The sequence below is a fragment of the Giraffa tippelskirchi genome, chromosome 5 (assembly GCF_054371585.1).
Source record: "Giraffa tippelskirchi isolate mGirTip1 chromosome 5, T2T-mGirTip1v1.2.pri, whole genome shotgun sequence".
NCBI lineage: Eukaryota > Metazoa > Chordata > Mammalia > Artiodactyla > Giraffidae > Giraffa > Giraffa tippelskirchi.
In genome coordinates, this window is record NC_137279.1 from 185,847,281 (window position 1) to 185,865,144 (window position 17,864).

The following is a 17,864-nucleotide window of genomic DNA, read 5'->3' on the forward strand; positions in this document are numbered from 1 at the left end:
CCTCTTGGGGAGCCAGGGTAGTAGAGATTTGGCGTGTATGCCTGGAGCATTGCACTTGGCTATGTGCGTCTATGCAGACCCTGCTTCTGCCACCTGGAGTTTTTCCTGAAGGCCATGTACATCTGTGGTGGCCTGACTTCAGACAGAGGTAGTGGAAGTGTTTTGCTAATTTCCCTTCATGCTCAGAACTGTCTGGGAGATGAATGGTTTCCGGGAATTGGGACCACGTGGACATAGTGACCACATATTCTGAGCCCAGAAAGGTTAGAATGACATGGTCTAGTCAAGGGAGAGGATAATGTTGGGGTGTCCTGGATTTCATTACACCAGGTCTCAGCTGTTGCGGGCCATTTGACTCCTCCGTCCACCATGATTAGCCTGGCTTGAAAGCAGGAGGATGCTCCTATTCGGTCTGTGTGACCCAGAGTCAGACAGACAGACAGACATGACCTCGTCCACCTCCCCTGCCAAGAAGGAGGGGAGATTTCACATACATTCATTGCCTACTGTGTGCCCAGACACATCAGTTATCTCATTTAATTCCCACAGGAGCCCTGTGAGGAAGGTGCTATTATCCCATTTAACAGGTGGAGAAACTGAGGCCCAGAGGGTGCAAAGGTAGTTGGTGGCAGAACTAGCACTTGAGTTCATGTCTTTCGATTCTGGTCAAGGATAGCATCCCATGCTATTACCGTACACCCTCCTAGCCAATACCCTCTGGCCATAATGCTGAGCAAGAAATGGCCATTCTGTAATAGCTGGCTTGTCCAGAAGCTGTTCTGTCCTGGGTGCTTCTCATACCTTCCTCACATCTACTGGGAAAGATCCTATTAGGGCAGTTGAATGAGGTCCCCTGGCATGTTAGGTGACATGGCTGGGATTTGGGATCTCTTGAGGGAAAGGAATGGGAGGTCAGCCTGAAGGGCAACCTCCCCACTGCATACTCTCCACTGTAGTAATCAGGCTTCTCCAAAGAAACAACCAACAGGATTCAGACTTCTCCGAAGAAACAACCAATAGGACGTACATATGAAGAAAAGGATTTATCGTACGATAATGGAAACTGACAAGTCCCTAGATCTGCAGGCTGAGTCAGCAAACTGGAGACCCAGGAGAGCTGATGATAGAGTTCTAGAGCAAAGGCCAGCCGGCTCAAGACCCAGGGAAAGCTGAGGTTCAGTTCAAGTGCAGGGTGGAAACAAACACTGTCCTAGCTGAGAGGCAGGCAGGCAGGAAGCATTCTCTTTCACTTGGGAGAAAGTCCACCTTTTTGTTCTATTCAGGTCTTCAACTGATTGGATGAGGCCCACCTTCACTGGGGAGGGCAATCTGTTTGACTCAGTTCAATTTAAATGTTAATCTCATCCAGAAACACCCTCACAGAAATACCCAGAATTATGTTTGGTCAGGTATCTGGGTACTCTGTGCCCCATCAGGTTGTCACCTCATTTACCCATTACACTCAACGCCTCCCCTCTTCTCAGTGCATCCCCATCACTCACCTGCCTTGGTGTGCTGACCTGTGTGGTACATCAGCTCAGTGCACCCAAGAGGTCAGGATCCCCCTCTGTCTCCTTCATGCCTCAGTGTGCTTTGTCATAGAGAAAACCTTAGAACAGAAGAGCTGCAAAGCCTGGGGGATCATACAATTCAACCCCTCATTTATATGGAGTGAAAAAGCTCAGAGAGGCTCAGCCACTTGCCCAAGGTCCCACAGCAAATGAATGGCAGATCCATGGCTTGGACCCAGGTCTCTGGACCAGTCTAGCTTGCATGAGATCCCAACAAGTTCTGTAGCAGCCCAAGGACTCTCCCACCACCGTCAGATCTCTTTAGACCAATGTCAAGTTCAAAACTTCAGGAACAATGTTTGGCAGGGGCCATCACAGTGTTGTGAAGTGACTGTTCTCCAATTAAAATAAATAAGTTAAAAAAAAAAAAAAAAACTTCAGGGAAACAATGCAAAATGATTCCTTTGTTGTCATCATTGGGTCATGCAGAAGAACACAGAAGCCTGTCTTCTCCCTTACTCACCACCATCCTGGGGTCATTCCTTACTCATTGCAGAATGTCAGGGTCCCCATCATTGCAGAATGTCAGGGTCGGGTCCCCAGGCCAGGGATGTCACATGGGCCAGGCTAGTGTATCCCAGGCAGTCTATCCCTGCTTCATCCCCACAGCATTCATGTTGTAGCTATCATCTCTGCAACCAGCTCAGCCCCCTTCAAGGTGGAACAGAGATTAGAGCTCATTAAGCCAACCACCCCTCCCCAGCCCCCCACACCCTATCTGCGCTGGAGATTTGTCTGGTCTCAGCAGAAAAAGGAAGTCAGGTTTCTTCTGGGTACCCCAGCCTATGCAGTGGACTCTGACCCTGCCACTCTCCAGCAGGCTGACCTTGGAAAAGCCACTGCCCATTTTGTACCTCCGTCTTCTCATCTGTACAATGGTGGTAACGCAACCCCTACCTCGCTGGGCTGTGGGGACGCTAAATGAGATAATGGAAGGGAAATGGTCTGGCTTGGGTAGGTGCCTGGTGAACGCAAGTTGAATCAGAATCCTCTCCATGTCTAAACTTGCTTTTTCGGAAGGAGCGTTGCCCAAGGTGGGGGCTGCGCTTAAAGCCTCGCTTTCTCATGCTGGAGTGGAAAGAGATGCCTCATTAAAAGGAGTGGCTGGGTTCCGACTGGGGAAATGGGTTTCTGTCTGTGTCTTCCCTGCAGTCCAGTTCACACGAAAGATGGGAGGTTGCAGGAGTGTAGACACCCCCCTTGATTGGACCTGGCTCCAGCCATCCCTCCCTATGCAAGTGAGGATGCAGATCTCTCCCCTGAGCCCAGGAGTCTGGGGAGGGGAGTCGCGGTGCAGAAGCAGCTCGGCCTGTGCAGAGGGGAGCAGTCCTGAGTCTCCCAGCACGTGAGCACGTGCTGCCGGGCTCAGTGCCAGCAACACTGGGACCCAGGATTCGCCCAAGTGACCCTGGCTCCTCGATGTTCCTTTAGATGCCGTCAGTCACACAATCTTTCTGTTGGGGTTCCACGGTGGGTTCACATCTCTAAATCTCTCTCTCCCGACAGACTGACAGGTACGTCGGTACCAGATCTCATCGTCAGCACCAACCATCAAATGTGGCTCCTCTTCCAGACAGATGGCAGTGGCAGCTCCTTGGGCTTCAAGGCTTCTTATGAAGGTAACTGACAGCCGTGGGGGAGCCAATGAATCAGGCACTTAGGGTCTGCTTTAAGTCAGCAAACCCTGGGTTTGAATCCTGGCTCTGCCCTGTACTAGGTTCCTCTCCTTAGACATGTTATTCAACTTCTCTGAGCCCCAGCCTCCTCCTTGGTCCAGTGGGTCTCCTTGGCTGTTTTGAGGATTATCTAGGGCCAGTCACTTAAAGTGCTGGCTCACAGCACCAGGCACACACATCAGTTCCACCCCTGATTCATACCTGGCCTGTGTAGACCTTTGCAAGTCCTCATAAACTTTCTGAGCCTTGCTTACTGTTTGAAATCTTTGGACTGGAGACAGTAGCTTCCCAAGCTACCCTATTTGGCTGTCATGGTGATGAGTGACTGTATGCCCAGGGCTCGGACCAGACACACACCACTGGTGACCTGAGAACGTGCAAATGAAGGTGACCTTTATCTCTTGGTGGGAATAGGCACTAAGGGAACAGCAATCTGGGCTCCAAGAGATACTGTCACCATCATTCATCTTTGTATACAGCCAAACCTCCTGATGGCAGATGACTGCCAACACAGATCCCCACAAAAAGGTCCCCATCACAACACCTCCAAGTCTTTGTGAAGGCCTCGTTAGGTATCCAACCCTAGACTAGCACTCAGGGAACAGATGCAGCAGATCTAGACCTTCACTGTAAAGGACCTGCATGGTCAGAGGAAAAACCAAATGAGCTATCTCTTTTTTTTTTGCAGTATAGTTGCTTTACGGTGTTGTGTTAGTTTCTGCTGTACGATGAAGTGAATCAGCCATATGCATACATATATCCCCTTCCCTCTTGGACCTCCGTCCCACCCCACCCCCATCCTACCCCCTAGGTCATCACAGATCACTGAGCTGAGCTTCCTGTACAAATAAGCTATTATTAAAGCAATATAATCATGGCCAACAGAGCCAGTGGGGGCACAGAGAAGGGGTGGTCATCCATTCTGGGGTATCAGGAAAGGCTTCATCAAGAAAGTGAGTTGTATGATGAAGTGGGTACCAGACAGGAGGCAGTTGTGGGGGAGGGGGGCATCCTTCCCCCACCTCGTTTGAGATGGTGTCATTCTCCATGGGACCCTGTGCATGCTGCGTGTGTACGTGCATGCTAAGTTACTTCAGTCATGTTCAATTCTTTGCCACCCCATGGACCATAGCCTGCCAGGCTCCTCTGTCCTTGGGATTCTCCAGGCAAGAATACTGGAGTGGGTTGCCATGCCCTCCACTAGGGGATCTTCCCAACCCATGGATCAAACACATCCCCTGCATTGCAGGCAGATTCTTTACCCACTGAGCCACCTGAGAAGCCCACACAGGACCCTGTAGGGAGAGCAACTCCAAAGGTCTCTCACTCCACTCAGGGTACCTCACACCTCCCGTGGACCAAGGGCTCTTCCTGTACCAGGACCTGGACTCTGTGACCAAACTTGATACACAGGCGGTGTATTTATCTCCTAAGGGCTGCCCTAACAAACTGCCACCAACTGGGTGGTTTAAGCAACAGAAGTTTATTCTGTCACAATTCTAGAGGCTAGAAGTCTAAACTCAAGGTGTCAGGAGGGCCATGCTCCCTGTGAGATTCTGGGTAGACCCCTTCCTTGCTTCTTCCTGGCTTCCGGTGGTGGCCGGCGATCCTTAGCTTATAGCTGGATCATTCTAATCTCTGCCCATCATGTCGCACATCCCCATGTGTCTCTCTGCTCTTCTCATGGGACATCAGACATACTGGATTGAGGACTCACCATCTTAACTTGATTACTTCTGCAAAGACCCTATTTCCAAGGAAGGTCACATACACAGGGACCAGGGGGTGAGGATTCAACACATCTTTTTTGGAGAACACGATTCAACCCATAACAGGAGGCTAGTCCTTATTTCCTGCAGGAACACTGTCATACCTTGATGCCCACTGGGGTCAGGATGATAGAGGAATTGTCCTCAGAATAGGAAGCACACCCCTGAGTGAGACAGACCAGCAGACAGAGAGCACCTACTGGCTGACATGTGCTGAGTTCCAATCCTGATTCCGCCCCTTTCTAGCCTCTCCAGGGCTCTGTTTATTCATCTGTGAAATGGAGATAATGACAGGCCACTGGGGACAGTGTTGCAAATTATAAGATGGTTAGCGAGTAACTAGTGAGTGAGTACAGAGGTAGTTAAATGAATGTGCTCTTCTGGCACATAAAGTTATATATATGCAGGAAAGAGCCCCAGGCGAGAAATCAAGAGAACTTGATTCAGGTCCAAGCTCTGCCACTCACTTCTTTGGACATGGGAGTGGATTTAGACTCAAAGTTCCTAGGTTTCCCCGTTTCAGAAGTTGTATAGATGTTTCAGTTCAGTTCAGTTCAGTTGCTCAGTCGTGTCCGACTCTTTGTGACCCCATGAACCGCAGCACACCAGGTCTCCCTGTCCATCACCAACTCCCGGAGTTTACCCAAACCCGTGTCCATTGAGTTGGTGATGCCATCCAGCCATCTCATCCTCTGTCGTCCCCTTCTCCTCCTGCCCCCAATCCTTCCCAGCATCAGGGTCTTTTCCAATGAGTCAACTCTTCGCATGAGGTGGCCAAAGTATTGGAGTTTAAGCTTCAACATCAGTCCTTCCAATGAACACCCAGGACTGGTCTCCTTTAGGATGGACTGGTTGGATCTCCTTGCAGTCCAAGAGACTCTCAAGAGTCTTCTCCAACACCACAGTTCAAAAACATCAATTCTTCGGCGCTCAGCTTTCTTCACTGTCCAACTCTCACATCCATACATGACTACTGGAAAAACCATAGCCTTGACTAGACGGACCTTTGTTGGCAAAGTAATGTCTCTGCTTTTAAATATGCTATCTAGGTTGGTCATAACTTTCCTTCCAAGGAGTAAGCGTCTTTTAATTTCATGGCTGCAATCACCATCAGCAGTGATTTTGGAGCCCCAAAAAATAAAGTCTGACACTGTTTCCCCATCTATTTGCCATGAAGTGATGGGACCAGATGCCATGATCTTAGTTTTCTGAATGTTGAGCTTTAAGCCAACTTTTTCACTCTCCTCCTTCACTTTCATCAAGAGGCTCTTTAGTTCTTCACTTTCTGCCATAAGGGTGGTGTCATCTGCGTATCTGAGGTTACTGAGATTTCTCCCGGCAATCTTGATTCCAGCTTGTGTTTCTTCCAGCCCAGCATTTCTCATGATGTACTCTGCATATAAGTTAAATAGCAGTTACCAAAAGTGGAGAGGAATGATTCTGTGCCATCCACCTTCCCAAATCTTTCCATATCTTATTCATGGCTTGAATAAGACCAAAGTCACATGAGTTTGAGACAGATGATGGTCACTACAGTCAACAAACAGCATGCAGAAAGAGCTCGACAGAGTGGAACAGCTGGTAAAGTACCAGGATAAGATGAAATGGGGAGAAATATCAAGTCCTGTTTGAATGTTCAACAATTGGCTACTAGCATTTATCCCAGGGAGTGAGTGATGCTTTATTCTATTCTGATCAGGGATCAGAGAATTGGGCAGAGATGTGGAGACCCCAGTTTGAGATGGATAAGGAGAGGACTTCAAGTCAAACCCAGTGAGAAAGGTTAACCGCCCCTTAATGTTTATTCAGGGAAAAGTGGACTCAGGGGAGACTTGAGAGCTGTGTCCAAATATTTGAAGGGTTGTTATGTGGGAAAGGGGAATTGGGCTCATTTGGTGTGATTTCATTTTAAAAGAAAGGGGCCTATCATTTGTGGAGAGCCTATGATGTACCAGAAGCTGAACATTCATTGTCTCATTGAATGTTCATTGCACAAACAGTGTCACGCAAAGACTTGAGATCCCTTGGGGGCCACTCATGTGTGGGGATGGGGATGCCCAGCAGGGAGGCCTCTGACTCTGCCTCCATCTCCTCCTGTCCTCCTGTAAGCCCTCTTTTAAGAGGGGATTTGTGGCTAAGCACTAGTTTGAAAAGTACCACTTCATCTCATTCCATAATTGCAACTCTGTGATGATGGCTGTCCTTTTATAGAAGAGGAATTGGAGACTCAGAGGGTAAGTTACCTGCCCAGGGTCATACAGAAGTGTGGGACCTGGCAGAGTCGAGATTCGACCCCAGTCTCTCTGGCTTCAAAGCCCGTGATTTTCCTCTTATACCAGGAGCCCTCCAAAGTTGCAGAATTTCAATTCCTTATACAATCTTTATGGAAGCCAAAGCTCTGCCCTAATCAAGTGGGCCACATATTGTGAGCCTGGGTTCCTTGTTACTAGAGATTGGATGAGGTCATTTGTCCATTTCACTCAGTATTGATTGATATGTGACCAATATGAAGCTGGGTGCTGAAGTTACAATAGAGGCATATAGACTTGACCTAAAAACATAATGGTCACTAACTAAGTGTGGGCTGGAGGGCTTCTCCTCAGAACAGTGACAAAGTAGGAAGAAAGAAGAGAGTCTGGGCATCTAGAGACCTCACTAACTCACAGGAGCTACCTGGGTTCTGGGTACAGAGGCAGCAGGTTCTGTGAAGATAGAACAGACTCTGAACTTGGACCCGAGCTGGTGAATCCCAGCACAGCCCCAGATATGTGACCTTAGGCAAGTCATACAGTCTCTCTGAGCCTCAGGTTCCCCACTGGTGAAATGGAGGCAATAATGTCAACCGTATCACACTGTTGTGCAATGTTATGAAATGAGATTACAAAAGGCTCCTGGCACATTGCCTAGGGCACAGAGGTGCCATGCCCTGGAGGCTGAGAAAGGCCCTGATGACCACTCTCCTCTGCTCTGGGGTACATCCTCCTCTGCAGGGACACAAGTCTCCCTGCCTGTCCCCCAGATGTTCCAGGCTTCCTCGGATAGCCCTGGTCCTAGGTCCCTGCCTCCCCCTCACTCCCTAGGCTGGCTGGGAAAGGAAGTCATTCACGGTGGCCATGGTGAAGCTTATGGAGGCAGAAGTGGCAGAAGGCAGACCCTTGTCTCCAAGGGCCTCAATCAAGGTTTCAGAAAGAGTTGGCACCTTGTCCAGCAGGAAGAAGAACCCAGGAAGGATTAAATGTTGGGATGGGCCTGCCTTTCCCTTCTTGTCCTTCCACCTTTGACCTTGTGTCTCACACCTTCATGATGAGTCAGTGCTTTCTTTTGTGGAAGAGGTGGGTGGCTGAGTTCCCTGATGGGGCCCTGATGTGACTGGGGCCCATCTGCTCTGGGCTTCTCTCCCTGCAGCTTCCTGGGTCCTCTCCTCCTCCCTGGCTGCTCCCTCTCAGCTCCTGCATGGTTCCCTCAGGGCAGGCACTTCTCAGGCTCTCAGCTTTCATCCTCTTTTTCTGGAACCTTCCACCATTGATCACATCTACTCCCATAGCTTCAACCTAGCCTGAACCCTGGGAACTTTCAAATCTGCTCCCCAGTAGACATCAGTCTACCTGTGACACATCTTACACAGCTTCCCCCTCGGATATCTCAAGCCCAACACATTTAGCTTAGGTCTGTTCTGGCTGCCATAACAAAATCCCATGGACTGGGTAGCCTAAATAAGAGAACTTTATTTTCTCACGATTCTGAAGGCTAGAAGTTCAAGGTCAGGGTACCAGCTGATGTAGTTTCTGGTCCGGGCTGGCTTCAGATGGCTGCCAGATGTCTTTCTGGCTTGCAGGTGGCTCCTTCTCACTGTGTCCTCAGAAGGCCTTTCCTGGATATGTGCACATGGAGGGGGAAGAAGAGTATAAGTTCTCTGCTGTCTCTTCTCATAAGGACACTAATCCTGTCAGACCAGGGCCCCACCCTATGACCTTATTTAACTTTCACTACCTCCTTAGAGGCCCCATCTCCAAATACAGCCTCACTGGGGGTTAGAACTTCAACATATGAATTTGGGGAGACACCAGCTTTCAGTCCATTAACACCGTCCAAAACCAAGCTCTCCATCTCCACTCCCACCCCTTTGCCCCCTTCTCCCCTGTCTCCATACCCAGCACCACCATCCACACCATCACGCAGCCTCATTTCCACTTCCTCCTTCTCCCGTCTCTGACTTGGTCCCCAGATTCTGTCAGTTCTCCCTCTGTAGCATCCTGACTCCTCTGTCACTGATGTGACTGAGGCCTTCGTCACCTCTCCCTCCACCCCAGCCATCTGCCTCATGCAGCTCAGTGATCTTCCTAGATTCCAAATCTGGCATGGTTTCTGCTATATTAAAAAAAAAAAACAAAACCCTTTAAAAAAATTTATTTACTTATTTGACTACATCAGGTCTTAGTTGCTGCACACGGGATCTTTGTTGCATTATGCAAAATTTTTCGTTGCACTTTGAGGATTCTGTAGCTGTGGCACACAGGCTTAGGTGCTCCACGGCATGTAGGATCTTAGTTTCCTGACCAAGGCTCAAACCCACATCCCCTGCATTGCAAGACAGGTTCTTAAACACTGGGCCACCAGGGAAGTCCCAGATGACAACTTCTCTTTGCTTTCAGGATAAAGCACAATCATTCACATGGCATCCAAGGCCCTCCGTGATGATAATTCCAAGCCAAATGCTGGCTCCTATAAAAGCCCATTCTAGGCAGATGACAGTTTATTAATGTATCCGGTCCTACAGGGCCTAGCCCAGGGCCTGGCACAGTCAGGCACCCTTCCTCCACACCCTCTCAATCCCCTTTGGCCTGCTTTGCCACCTCCCAGCACTCAGGTGCCAAGAGCCCACATTCTCCACTGTCCCCATAGGCTCTGGGGTCAGACAAATCCAGTTTATACTCGAGTTCTGCCACTGGCTGTGTGTGTGATCTTCAGCCAATCCCTCGGCTTTCCTGAGCCTGAGCTTTCTCATCTGTGAAGAAGGACTGATAAGCATTCATCTCATAGGAGTCTTGAGAGACCTCCGTATAGTGATGCTCCCAGCATAGGGCCTGTGTGGTGTGTGTGTGTGTGTGCGCTCAGTAGCCCAGTCATGTCCGATTCTTTGTGATCCCTTTGGACTGTAACCTGCCAGGCTCCTCTATCCATGGAATTTCCCAGGCGAGAACACTGGAGCTGGTTGCCATTTCCTACTCCAGGGGATCTTCCTGACTCAGGGAATCGAACCTTTGTCTCTTGTGCCTCCTGCATTGGCAGGCAGATTCTTTACCACTGCACCATCAGCATAGGGCCTAGCATTTAGGAAACACTCAGCTTAAAAGCCTGCTTCCCTCCCCTGCCTCCCTAGTCCTGCAGCTCTTCCTCCAACCTACACTTATGGCCGAAAGCTTCAGCATTACCCCCACCCCCATCTTAGCCTTCTTTCATCCCAACTCTTAGGAAATTCCATACAGGACAGGACACCTTGGCTCAGGGATGGGAGGTTGGCAGGGATACAAATGTTCCCACAGGTGGCATGGGGCATTTGAGGGCAGAAATGTGCCCCAGGCATATCTGACCCCATCAGCATCAATACCCCTTGTGCCCCAGTTGAGGTAGAGAGAAGCTTCCTTGGGGCAGGCAGGTGGTACCGCAGTATCACCTGTGACAAAAGGTGAGGGATTTACTTCCCAGAAATTCTTCTTGCTCTGTTTGTCACAATCCCAGGGTGGGGTGGGGGAGGGGCCTCCAACTCCTTCAGTATCCACATCCTCGAATCTTAGAAACTCAGGCCCCTTCCATGAGGGCAGCCAGCTGTAGGAAGTGCATTCACAGTTGCAATTGCTCTGCTTCCCAGCAGAACAAGAAATATTTAAGGAACAGGCAATTAGCACTTACCAGAAACATTATAAAATTACATACAACTTGCTAACAAGTTTTAGCATCAATCTGGGAGTCTCCTTGCTTCCTGACTTGGAGCCTGGAATCTGGCGGCCTCATGGAGAATCTAGGAAACTGGCCCAGAGGAGGAAGGACCTGGGACCTTGACCCTGGAGAGAAGAGGATCGGGACAGTAGTGATCATGTAGGAAGGATGCCAGATAGCCCAGGGGACTCACACTGGAAATAAGGTAACCTTTGCATTCAGCATCATCTAGGCACCTATTATGTTACAGACTCTGTTCAGACTACAAGGGGATACAAGGGTAACAAGACAAGCTATGCCTTCACCCAAGACATAGTCTGTCTTCGCTAGAGTCAGAGGAAATGGGGCGTAGCAAGGAGGGGCCACTAACATTACCTGAGGGCCTCAGGGAAGGCTCCCTGGACGAGCTGGTGTCTGAAACTAAAACTTGCTTGTAGGATGGAAAGGAGTTGATCTGACATCCCCAAGGGAGAACAGGCTAACTTAGCAGACACATGCCTAGGGTTGAAGCTAAAACCTCCGCAGAATAAAGTCTGAGAGCAAGCAGGGAGAAGGTAGTCAAGTCTAGCTCTCTGCAGGTGATGCCTTCATCCCCTTCTCCAGAACAGAATGCTGGCGGGGGCATCAGGGGGCCCCTGCAAGAGATGGCATTGGAGCTGAGCTTGAAAGGAGGCTGAGGGCGACAGCCCAGCATCTTGACTCTGCTCCTTTCTGGACCCCGCCTTTCCTCCTTTCAGAGTGCCAAGCAGATGGCCATTTTCAGCCCCAGGTCTGTAACTTTCAGGACCTCTCCCTCTTCTTGCTTTATCCCCATAAGTTCAAAGGCCCAGACTTTCTAGTTTCAACAAGGAATGACATCAGGCATGGTCCCAAGATGCTCACTGAGTTTCCATGACACCCTTAAAGCTTCCTCAGTCACCAGAACCCAGAGGTTTGCTAGGGGTGGTAAGCAGCAGAGGGTATTGCCCCATTAAAATTTGGCAGGAAGTAATCTGCCAGCAGGGGCTTCCCTGGTGGCTCCCCTGTAAAGAATCTGCCTGCCAATGCAGAAAACGTGGGTTCTATCCCTGGGTCAGGAAGATCCCCTGGAGGAGGAAATGGCCACCCACTCCAGTATTCTTCCCTGGGAAATCCCATAAACAGAGGAGCCTGGTGGGCTACAGTCCATGGGATCACAAAGAGTCAGAAATGACTTAGCAACTAAACCACAACAATCTGCCAATGGAATATATTCTTTGACTATACGGGGTTTTGCAGATGGCAAGCTCCAGTTTGGGGCTAATGCAAACAGTATAGGGAAACCTGGATATTCTTTATGTTTATTTTCACCATATTCACCATATTCACCCCTGTTTCCCAACCTCCTTCAACCTGTGAACACACCCATGACAGTGTGATGGAGGGAAATGGGAGGGACGAATGTCACCCACCACATCCACTCACACCTCCATCCCATTCGTGAAAATTGTGTGCAGAGAACAATGCACAGATTTCCAGAGTCACACATACAGGTGCACTCTGCCCCTTGCCTGCTTGTGACCTTCCCATCAATAGAAAAATGGAGTAGGATGTGGTTCCGAGGAAATCCATGAGATCCAGGCATGCCCAGAGGTCGTCTAAAGCACCAAAGGTGTCCTGGTCACCTGCCAGGAGTCTGTGCTGGTTGAACAATGGGTCTGGAGCCCTCAGGATGCATGAGGCACGGTGCTTGGTTCTGAAGAGACCAAGAGCAGAAGGGGTGGGATTTCTGGTTTTAAGGAGCTGATCTGGACTCTTCATGGTCTCCTCAGACCATCTCTCCAGGCTCATCTCTTTTCATCCTCACCTCCTGCCACACTGAACTTCTAACTCTTCTTCAAAATAAATAAATAAATTGTCCAAAGGGGCTGGGAGTGACAGAAAGAGAGAGAGCAAGACAGCAAGCTAACTCTGCCTGGATGATTCAAGGGCACATCCCCAAGTGGGAAGCACTTGAGCTGACACTGAAAGAAGATTCTTTGTCTGACGGACAAGCAGGGGGTGTTCATTAAGGAGGAGCGGACAGCAGGTACCAACTTAGAGCCTTGTGAGAGCCGGCCGGAATCTGCCAACAACAGACCAGTAATGACCTTGAGGAAACACCTCCTGGTTACTGGTTATGTGCCACGTGCTGGACATTTTGACAGTTGTTTTATATACATATACTCATTTAATCATCAAAACAATGCCGCAAGGTGGCTGTTATTGTTACCAATTCCATATTACAGGTGACAAACCTAGGGCTCAGGGAGGATAGGAAAGGTACCCAAGGTCTACTCCTTGGTGTCAGAGCCCGGATACAGACCCAGGACTTTCTGACTTCAGAGCCCTCACTTGTCATCCTTGCATTATTTTGCCTCCCTGCAGGTGGCTCCTTTTCATGGTGTTTAAATCTCAAGGTCGACGATGGACAAAGATGAAACTGGGGTGGGAGAGGGTAGGCAAAGGTCCTGCCATGCCAAGGAGTTAGGGTTTTGATCTGTGAATTATGGGAAGCCATGGAAGAATCAATGAGCAGGGCACCCTAATGATCAGATGTTTGTTTCTAGCGATCTCACACTGCTTTGCAGAGTACGGAGTCCAGGGGAGGGGCAGGGGAACAGTTTTTGCTTGATGACATGCCCAGGTGAGAAATTAAGAGAAGCAGGCTGAGGCAACGAGGGATGGGGTGGAGAGCAAACGGTGCAAAGAGGAACCACCAGGAAGTGGTGAGCAAGGGCTGATTCCCCTGTCTGCCTGGGAAACCTCCATGAAGCCTTTCCGCTTCTCCCAGCCCCAGCCTGAGGTCGGAGCTGCCTTGCTACACCTGCAGAGGTGGCATGATAAGGTGCATCCCACTGTGCACACTTCAACTATCTCTAGCCCCACCTGACTGTGAGTGGGCGGGGCAGGGGGCCGTGGGTCGGGCAGTTCTGCATCGTTAGCGCTAAGCGTGGCATTTGGCACAGTGTCCATGCAACACACATCAGCTGTGCTCACGCACTGAGCAGTGTGCTCTGCGTGCTGCTCCGGGCGCTGGACTAAGTGATCAGCAGTGCATAACCCACGCCTGCCTCTGCAGGACTTCCATTCCTGAGGGTGGGGAGAGGAGAAACGAGGAGGCCACCTGGCGGCCAGCGGGGCACCAAGGGGCTGTGATGTGAATCCTGATGCCCCACAGACAGTGGGCTCCAGGAAGGTGAAGAGTTTTGCTCTTTTCTTTCACTGCTACACGTGCAGTGTCTAGAAAAGTAACTATTGAAATGAAGAGAGAGAGGCTTACAAATCAGTGCACAAAGGGAAAGACCAGGGCGCCAAGTCAACAAAGGAAAAGGGAAACATCTCGGAAGCCTGGTTAGGGAAAGAGCTCGGAGGAGGTGATGTCTTAGGCTGAAGTCTGTCACATGAGCAGTGGGCCCTGGGACATCAGGGAGGAGAGGACGCTGTAGCCCAGGCTGACGGGACAGTGAATCAATGAAGGAGTGAATGACATCCCACACCATTGGAAAGACAGTGAATCCTAGCTCACACTCACCTCCCTTCTCCCTCCACGTGGTGCTCCCTTCTTGGAGCTCATCAAGTAGTGAATTTATAGAGACACAAGACGCAGCTCCTTTTCTACAGATGTTGTCATGAAAGGGGATTCCAACTTGGTATTAGAAATGGAAAAACCTGGGGAGAAGATGGCAAGGTCGATCACAGACGATAGGGATAAAACAGCAGAGAAGGGGGAAAGCGAATACTCAGGTGGAGGTGGAATTCTGAGGGTCTCTGAAGCTCGCATCTGGTGTTCGCCAGCTCACTTATGGTCGGCAGAAGGAGGGAGGGAGACAGATAAACACTTATAAAATGGAATTCTATTAAGCTAGATAACAGGAAGCTGCATGCATGATCTTCTCCAAGACAGAATTTGACTTATGGATTCAGTTCTGGGCTCTGGCCTCTGACCTCAGATTTGGTCGGCATCAGCCAGGAGGGTCAAGTTCACGTGCCTTTTCCAGCAGGAGGACAATGGGAACTTGGTTCCCATGTGTTTTCAACAGGGGTTGACCCTGGGTTTGGAGGGAAGGTCTAGATCAAGACATGGGGTGTTTGAGGGCCAGAAGCCACCCCCCAGTCTTCCGAAAGGCACTCTCAAACCACCCTCTCTGTTCTTCCTCTCCCCCCACCCAATCCCGCTTCTGTAGTCTGCACCTCCCTCTCTCTAATGTCTTGGACCTCTTCACCAAATGTACCCTTAAACCTGACTTCCCCCGAGGTCACCGTTCCTAGGAGCCCTCTCCAGAGCGGGCAGCTCCTGTCCGCAGACCCCATGAACTTGACCCTTGAGAGGCGGGCTCGTGTGCTCGCTCTCCAGGGCCTTCCACCTCCGTGCACACCCTTCTGCTTTTTTTTTTTTTTTTAATTTATTTTCTATTTTTTAACTTTACAATATTGTATTTGTTTGGCCGTACATTGACATGAATCCACCATGGGTGTACATGTTTTCCCCTTCTGCTTTGACTCGGGCTGTCTCCAGCTCTCCTGCTCACTCCCTCCTTGTCCAGGTTGCCAGCCTCTTCCTCTCCATCCAGAGTCTCGCCGTCACCTTGCTTTCCCATTTCTCAGCCTTCTCACCTCCTGTGGGTGAGGACCTTGCTCTCCGCACCTGGGAAGCCTGGATTCCACTCATCCTGCTCCGAGGCCCCTGTGCCTTCCGCTCCTCCACCAACTCCTTCCTCTACTCCATTTGCATGCTTCTCTTGGCTTCTCCATTCCCCATCCCCTCCCCTCCTACTTGGTTCACTTCCTTCTGCCATCAACCTTGGCCCTTAGCATCACCCGTCAGCTGTTCTTTGATCAATAGCCTCACCTCCCTGCCCACTGCCCTTCCTTTTCTCCACGTGCACGTGAACCAGTATATGAGGGCTCTGGGACAAGCCACACAGCCCTGCTCACGGGGGTCCCTGTACACTAGCTCCGTGAACCCGGGGTCCATGGCCGTGCACCCAGCCATGATTCCTCTTCTCCAGGAGATTGTTGCAGACATTCTGCTCAACACTGCCTTCTCTTCCCCACGAGTGGTCCCCCACCTGCAGCAAACATCATGACCCATCCTCCTCCTCCGCTTGCAATGTAGAGCCTGTGTCATCACAAGAGCTCCTCAGCCTCCTGCTCTCCTTCCTGAAAGGTCGCTGTGGTCACCTCTGCCCTCCCCCTGTCACGAGGGAAGGGGAGCTTCCTGATCTCTAAGGCAGGCCCCCAGTGTGCACTGGTCCCTGGCCTCCTGCCTTCTCCAGAACCTCACACTGTCACTGTCCATTTCTGCTGACCGTTCAGTGTCTCTCATTCGGCCATATTCTCCATCTCTGTCTCTCCCTCTCTCCCTTTCCCCATCATGTAATTACAATCTAGTTTATTCAACCTTAAAAACCCTACTCAACTGCCCCTCAAGTCCACAATCCTCGTTAAGTTGCCACCTGACTTCTCTCTATTTGTTCACTTTGAAGAAGTGCTTCCTTCACAAGTCATCTCCTCTTGGTGGATCACCTTCCCCTTCTCCCACCCTGTGCCGGCCCCGTCATTGTCACACTCAGCCTCCTGCCAGTAACCAGTGAGCTCCTTCCACTCCCCTGCGGCCACTCCTTTCTAAACTTCCACACAGCCCCCAGAGATCAGGAGCCTCCCTCTAGAAAGGAAGCTCCAGGCAGCAGGACCTGTGTCTGCCTTGTGCTCTGCACACCCTGCCCAGCCCCAATGCCCAGGGCAGAAGGTCACCCTAAGTGATGTTCCAATGCTTGTTGAATGAGTGAGTGATCTCCCTGCCTCCAGAATCGCTACCCTCAGATCATTCTCCAGGCAGCAGTCGGGGTGACCGTTTAAAATCCACATTATGAGATACCTAGTGAAATGAAACCCTTTCCTGAGTCCCCACCCTCTGCCATTGCCTACACTCTGAAGTCCAGTCTCATCAGCAGGTCGCACAGGCCCTTTTGTGGGTTGGCCCTGCCTGCCTCTTCTGGTCTCATGTCTCATCACCTTGTGGAAAGCACTCGTGCTTATAGAAAGGCAATGTGGCATGGTGGTGAAGAGCCCTGGAACCGTACAAACTGGGTTTGGACCTTAGATCCACCATTTCCAGGCTATATGACCTTGGGTAATTGCATGACCTCTCTGTGCCTCGGTTTCCTCACCTTTAAAATGGGAATGGTAGTACCTAGCTCACAGCGTCACTGTAAGGATGAAAGGAGTCAACTGTATGTAAAATGCTCAGAGTGGCCGCCAGCACATCATCAGCACTAGAGTAGTTAGTTCTAGAACTACTAATTCGTTGTGATCACATTGATGAGTTACCGTCACTGCTAGTGTTGCAGTCCTGCCAACAGTCTGACCTCTGTGCCTCTGCACGGGCTCCTGCAGCACAGGAAGGGTCCTTCCAATCCTCTCCCTCCCACTAATGCCTTTCTCTTTTTCCCAACTTTATTGAGATGTAATTAACACATAACATTGTGTCAATTTGAGGTGAACAACATGTTGATTAAATATGTGCATATATTGTGAAATGATTACCACAGGAAGGTTAGTTAATACACCCATCACGCATCACCTTACAACGTGTGTGTATGTGTTGAAGACTTTTAAGATCTACTCTCTTAGTAACTTACAAGAATACAATAACAGTGTCATTAACCAGAATCACCATGCTGTGCATCACCTCCCCTGACTTACTCATCTTATACTTGGAATTTTGTACCTTTCAAACACCTGTACCCATTCCCCCACTCCCACGCTTCCACCCCCCACCCACAACCACCATTCTAGTCTGTTTCTGTGAGTTCATTTTTTTTTTTAGATTCCACTTATAAGTGAGATCATCTGGCATTTGTCTTTCTCTGATTTATTTCACTTAGCATAACACCCACAAGGTTCATCCA

General features: G+C 50.0%; 1 protein-coding gene across 1 annotated transcript in view; it reads left to right on the top strand.

The window, feature by feature from the left end:
• Nucleotides 1–17,864, top strand: part of CSMD2 (CUB and Sushi multiple domains 2) — a 667,647-nt gene that overhangs the window by 383,706 nt on the left and 266,077 nt on the right. Inside the window, exon 12 of the mRNA XM_081490945.1 lies at nt 3,078–3,190. Coding sequence (XP_081347071.1) covers nt 3,078–3,190 — 113 coding nt within the window. The remainder of the gene's footprint in view (nt 1–3,077; nt 3,191–17,864) is intronic.